We start from the raw sequence: 6,007 nt of genomic DNA, 5'->3' as shown, positions 1-6,007 counted from the left end.
AGAAAGAAAGAAAGAAAGAAAGAAAGAAAGAAAGAAAGAAAGAAAGAAAGAAAGAAAGAAAGAAAGAAAGAAAGAAAGAAAGAAAGAAAGAAAGAAAAAGGAAGGAAGGAAGGAAGGAAGGAAGGAAGTAAATTATAGGCCAATATCCTTGATGAACAGAGATATAAAAATCTTCAACAAAATATTAGCAAACCAAATTAAGCAATACATTAAAAAGATCATACACTATGATCAAGAGGGATTTATCTTTGGGATACAAGACTGATTCAATATTTGCAAATAAATTAATGTGATACACCACATATACAAAATGAAAGATAAAAATCATATGATCATATCAATAGATACAGAAAAAATGTTTGACAAAATACAGCATCCATTTGTGATTTAAAAAAAAAACTCTCAGCAAAGTGAAACTAGGGGGAATATACCTAAACATAATAAAAGCCATATATGACAAACTCACAGCTAACATCATACTCAATGGTGAAAAGTAAAAGCATTTTCCTAAAGACCAGGAAAAAGACAGATGTTCACTTTCACCACTTTTATTCAACATAAAATTGGAAGTTCTAGTCACAGCAATCAGACAAGAAAAAGAAATAAAAGGCATCCAAATCAGAAAGAAAGAAGTAAAACTGTCATTATTTGTAGATGGCATGATACTATATAGAGAGAACACTAAAGAGTCCACCAAAAAACTACTAGATCTGATAAACGAACTCAGTAAATCACCCAGATACAAAATTAATACTCAGAAATCAGTTGCATTTTCATATACCAATAATGAACTATCAAAAAGAGAAATAAGAAAGCAATCCCATTAACAATTGCATCAAAAATAAAATAAAATACCTAGGAATAAACTTAACCAAGAAGGTAAATGTCCTACTTGGAAAATTATGGCATTAAAGAAAGAAAATTAAGAACATATAAATAAATAGAAGCACACACCATGCTCATTGATAGGGAGAATTAACATCATTAAAATGTCCACACTACCCAAAGCAATCTATAGATTCAATGCAATCCTTATCAAAATACTAATGACATTTTTCACAGAACTAGAATAAGTATCCTAAAGTTTGTATAGAACCACAAAAGACCCCGAATAGCCACAGCAATATTGAGAAAGAAGAACAAAGTTGGAGGAATCACACTACCTAATATCAAACTATACTACAATACTGTAGTGATCAAAGCAACATGATACTGGCCTAAAAACAGACACATAGATCAATGGAACAGAATACAGAGCTCCCTATATGGTCAATTAATCTATGACAAAGGAGGCAAGAATATACAGTAGGGTAAGGACACTCTGTTCAATAAATGGTGTTTGGAAAACTGGACAGATACATGCAAAAAATGAAACTAGACCATCTTCTCATGCCATATACAAGAATAAACTCAAAATAGTTTAAAGACTTAAATGTAAGATCCCAAACCATAAAACTCTTAGAAGAAAACATAAGCAGTAAACTCTCTGGCACTGTTCTTAGCAATATTTTTGTCTGATGTATCTCCTCAGGCAAGGGAAAGAAAAGAAAAAATAAACAAATGGAACTACATCAAACTAAAAAGGTTTTGCACAACAAAGGAAACCACAAACAAAATGAAAAGACAACCGACTGAATGGGACAAGATATTTGCCAATGATACTTCTGATAATGGGTTAATATCCAAAATTTATAAGGAACTCATACAATTCAACATCAAAAAAACAATCCAATTTAAAAATGGGCAAAGGACCTGAACAGTCATTTCTGCGGAGGACATACAGATGACTAATAATATAAAAAGATGCTCAACATCACTAATCATCATAGAAATGCACATTAAAACCACAATGAGATATCACCTCACACCTGTTAGAATGATCATCATCAATAAATCAACAATCAACAGGTGTTGGCAAAGATGTGGAGCAGGGAGTGGACAAGCCTTCATGTACTGTTGGTGGGATTGCTAATTGGTTGTGGCAACTGTGGAAGACAGTGTGGATTTTCCTCAGAATATTAAAAATAGAGCTGCCTTATGACCCAGCAATTCAACTTTTGGGTATTTATCTGAATAAATCCAAATCACTAATTCAAAAAGATATATGCACTCCTATGTTCATTGCAGCATTATTTACAATAGCTATGATATGTAAGCAACCTCAGTGCCCATCCATAGACAACTGGATAAAGAAGTGGTACATATATGCAATGAAATATTACTCACCCATAAAAAAAGAGTGAAATCTTACCATTTGCGACAACATGGATGGACCTAAAGTGTATTATGCTAAGTGATATAATTCAAACAGAGAAAGACAAATACTATATGATCTTACTTATATGCGGAACCTAAAGGACAAAATAAATTAACAAACAAAACAGAAACAGGCTCATAGAAACAGAAATAAATTGATGATTACCAGATAGGAGGGGGGTTGAGGTCTTGGGTGAAAAAGGTAAAATGATTAACACATACAAATGGGTAGTTACGAAATAGTCATGGAGATGTAAAGTACAGCACAGGGAATATAGTCAGTAATACTGTAATAACTATGCATAGTGCCAGGTGGTTACTAGACTAATCAAGGGATCACTTCATAAATTATATAAATGTCTAACCACTATGCTGTACCCCTGAAAGTAATATAAAATAAGATTGAATGCTAACTGTAAACAAATTACAATAAATAAAAAAATTAAAACAAGAGAATTGATGATCAGCACAATTAAGTAACAGTCAAGGTCATTTGAGACATGAGTAATTCTCTGTAATCATTGGTTGAATAGAATTCCATTTAATAAAAATCACGAGTGAATGTAGGCTCTGGACTCATAGGCATTACCTTCACATTCAACCCATGTGTCCTCATCATGGGTGCAGTTGTTCTTCCCCCAAAGCATAGAAGTGCAATGCTGAAGGCTGAGTTCTTGTCCTGAGCATGACACTTGGCTCAGCCAGATGGTTCCTTGGCCCTGGGTAGCCTTGTTGCAGCATCTTTGGGTCAGCGTGGCCCTCCCACAACCCAGCTGCTGGCACACCACCTTTGCAGCTGATAGGTTCCAGCCTGCATTGCACACGGTGCCCCACTGTTCTTGGTGCTTCACCTCCACTCTCCCCTTGCAGCGCCCAAGGCCGTCAGCCAGCCGCAGGTTCCCTGGAGGGGGAGAGAAGAGAAAGTGTCTACTCCCTACAAGAGCACAGTCTTCTCAGAAAACATATCTCTTGGTTCTTGGTGTTAGTACAATGTATATTATAGTGCTTAGCATTGACTAATAGATGCTTGTTGAAAGAACAGATGAGTGAATCAATGAAGTGAATGCTATTTCTCAGTTCCAAGTTAAATAAATCATTAATTACTTTTGTAGCATTTTTAATTTTTAAAATATTTTTTAAATTTATATTCTCATTTTTTTTAATAAAAAGCATATAAAGACATTGCATAGATTTTAAAAATAAAAATACAAAAGTAACATATGTTGTGTCCAAGACCAAAACCTTTTTGTTCAGTTTTAGCATTATCACCCAAGTATCCCAGATTAGTGCTCTCAACCTTTAATATTTCTAAGAAGTAGGAATGAGGCCTCAGCATCAGAGCACAAATATTTAGAGATTATTTTCCTGGTAACAAACTGGAGGGTGACAAAGAGAAGACATGAACTAGTCCCTCAGCAAAATCACAGTCTAATGGGGAAGAAGGTATATACAGAGGTGGGAGAATTAATACATAGAAAGTAATTATGTGAAGGGAGTAAAGGAATACAACAAAAAATACAATTATATAGTTATATATAGTTTTATTTATAAGTATATATAGTTTTATTTATAACATATATATATATATATTATATATATAAATGTATATGTATTTGTGTTGTGTTAGTTTCTTATGAGCATCTCCTGTCTAACTAGATAGTGGATGCCTTCAGAAGTGAAAAAGCATATATTAAATTTTGTGAGCTCATTTCTTCCCCATAACTCCACCCCAAGCCCCAAACACAGGATACATTATTCAACAAATGTTTAGTGGTTGTTTGAAGAGTGTGTGTGTGTGTGTGTGTGTGTGTGTGTGTGTGTGTGTGTGTAGAAGAGAAACAGATTTTCATATAGACTGAAAGAGAAAAGCATTAACTCAACCAAGGAACATTGAAATGCTAGGGATAGACGGGTATATGTTTTATATTACTATAGCCAAGTCTCTATGATTGAATATAAAAGAATGATTAAATAAATTATACTGGTGAATTTTGGAATAAGAAATTTTTTATGTTTATGATGTTGAGAATAATTTTGTGGAGTTGGTCTGGAAGGATGAAAGGCATCCCCCTCACCAACGAGACTACTCCATATAATGTGTGACTGACCTCCAAAGTAAAAGAAATACTTACAGTTGGCTATACCCATTCCCAAGCATACCTAAAATTAATCAATATTACTTATTTTTACATAAATATCTACAATCAAATGAAGTTCATGAACCTTAAAATTGACTACCTTATATTTAACATTACCTAAAGTTAACTAAACTTAACCCTATAATTAAAAATACCTAAAATCAAGTACTTGACCTTATTTTTTATACCTAAACTTATACTTAAAAACACCTAAAATTAATTATACTTAACATTATACTTATAAACACCTAAAACTAAGATACTGGGTGGTTTTAAAAAAGAATTTTATCCCATTGATATCTCCTAGGAATTTGAAATATTTATTTAAAAATTTAAGATGGCCAGAAATAGACAAATTTAGACCCATTTAATAATTGATATTTTAGTACTTTGTTATTTTGAAATACCTATTAAAATCTTTAATAACTTTTATTATTTAACATATCTTGGTGAAAATAAGAAATTAGCCTTAAATATATTTATTTATTTATTTATTTATTTATTTATTTTATGTGATCCTGAGTAGTTAATTGTTATTATCTTAATTAATAAAGTATTTAATCTTTCATTTTTAGCTAATCAAATATTATAAATTGATAGTACCATCCAGAGGCAAAAACATCATAATACATATAAAACATAGACAAATTAAACCTCAGAGACTATATATATAAACAGAATTATTAATAATTGTAGAGAGGACCGAAGATCTTATAGTTGTCCTTATAACTTTAGGAGGCTGTAATAAGGAGTGGCGGGGAGGGGGGGTGTCTCTCTCTCTCTCTCTTTTTTTTTTTTTTAGTTACCTCATCCTTAAGCGGAGACTGTAGCAGCCCTATGCTCACATTTGAGGCTATTTGTAAGACTTTGAAAGTTACTGAGCGTTAGAGAAATCTTTTAAGACTTATTTTTGTTAAGTTGCCGAATACAGAAGAGGAAGTGCGGCTGCCAAAGAGTTATTCAAGGGGCCCTTTCTCCTGTTCTCCCTACTCCTCCGGGTGGCACAGAGCCTCGGAGCTGACCGTGAGGCTGTCCTGTACCAGTTCCCAAAGTGAAAGTACTTGTTTGGAGGTTTCTCCAGCCCCTCGAGCTCCTGTCTTTCTCTAAGCTGCCTTTTAACCCTTTCCCATACCTCTGAATCAAGAGTGCCTTCCTCAATGGTGGGGGAGTGTCCTGGGAGTCCTGAACACGTTCCATTAACTTATTACCTATAGTTCTAAATGCTAATGTCAGCCCGTAAAGCCGATCCTCTAAAGGCCAGGAAACCTCAGAGACTGGGCTTCTGGCACCTGAGACATGCTCATCAGGCGTTGGGTGCGGGGGAGGGACCTTCCGAGGTGTGGGTTTAGGCTGACGACTGGCCAAAGCGGCAAGAGCTGGTGCCGCATCTCTGGATGGATTAGGATCCTCCTCATCATCCTCATCCAAGGAGTCCTCCCTTCCACGATTGTACTGTTGTTCCTCCCTTGCCAGCTCCTGAGAGTACTCAGGTGGCAAGGGTTCATCCCGAAGCCCTTTGCTATTTTTCTTCTCACTGCCTTGAGGCAGTGAATTTTCATGTTCCTCAAGAGTGACTCTTAGCTTTTCTGCTATAGTTTGAGGTTGTGCTTCAG

General features: G+C 34.7%; 1 protein-coding gene across 1 annotated transcript in view; it reads right to left on the bottom strand.

Annotated features, from left to right (window-relative positions):
* The window catches only part of CD5L (CD5 molecule like), a 12,202-nt gene extending 7,798 nt beyond the window's left edge, over nt 1-4,404 (bottom strand). The window contains exons 1-2 of the mRNA XM_019668164.1: nt 4,389-4,404; nt 2,846-3,205 (exon numbers count right to left, since the gene is read on the bottom strand). Coding sequence (XP_019523709.1) covers nt 2,846-3,205; nt 4,389-4,404 — 376 coding nt within the window. The remainder of the gene's footprint in view (nt 1-2,845; nt 3,206-4,388) is intronic.
* Nucleotides 4,405-6,007: the final 1,603 nt, after the last annotated feature.

The sequence above is a fragment of the Hipposideros armiger genome, unplaced genomic scaffold (assembly GCF_001890085.2).
Source record: "Hipposideros armiger isolate ML-2016 unplaced genomic scaffold, ASM189008v1 scaffold_519, whole genome shotgun sequence".
Taxonomy (NCBI): domain Eukaryota; kingdom Metazoa; phylum Chordata; class Mammalia; order Chiroptera; family Hipposideridae; genus Hipposideros; species Hipposideros armiger.
This window is presented reverse-complemented; position numbering and strand designations above follow the sequence as displayed.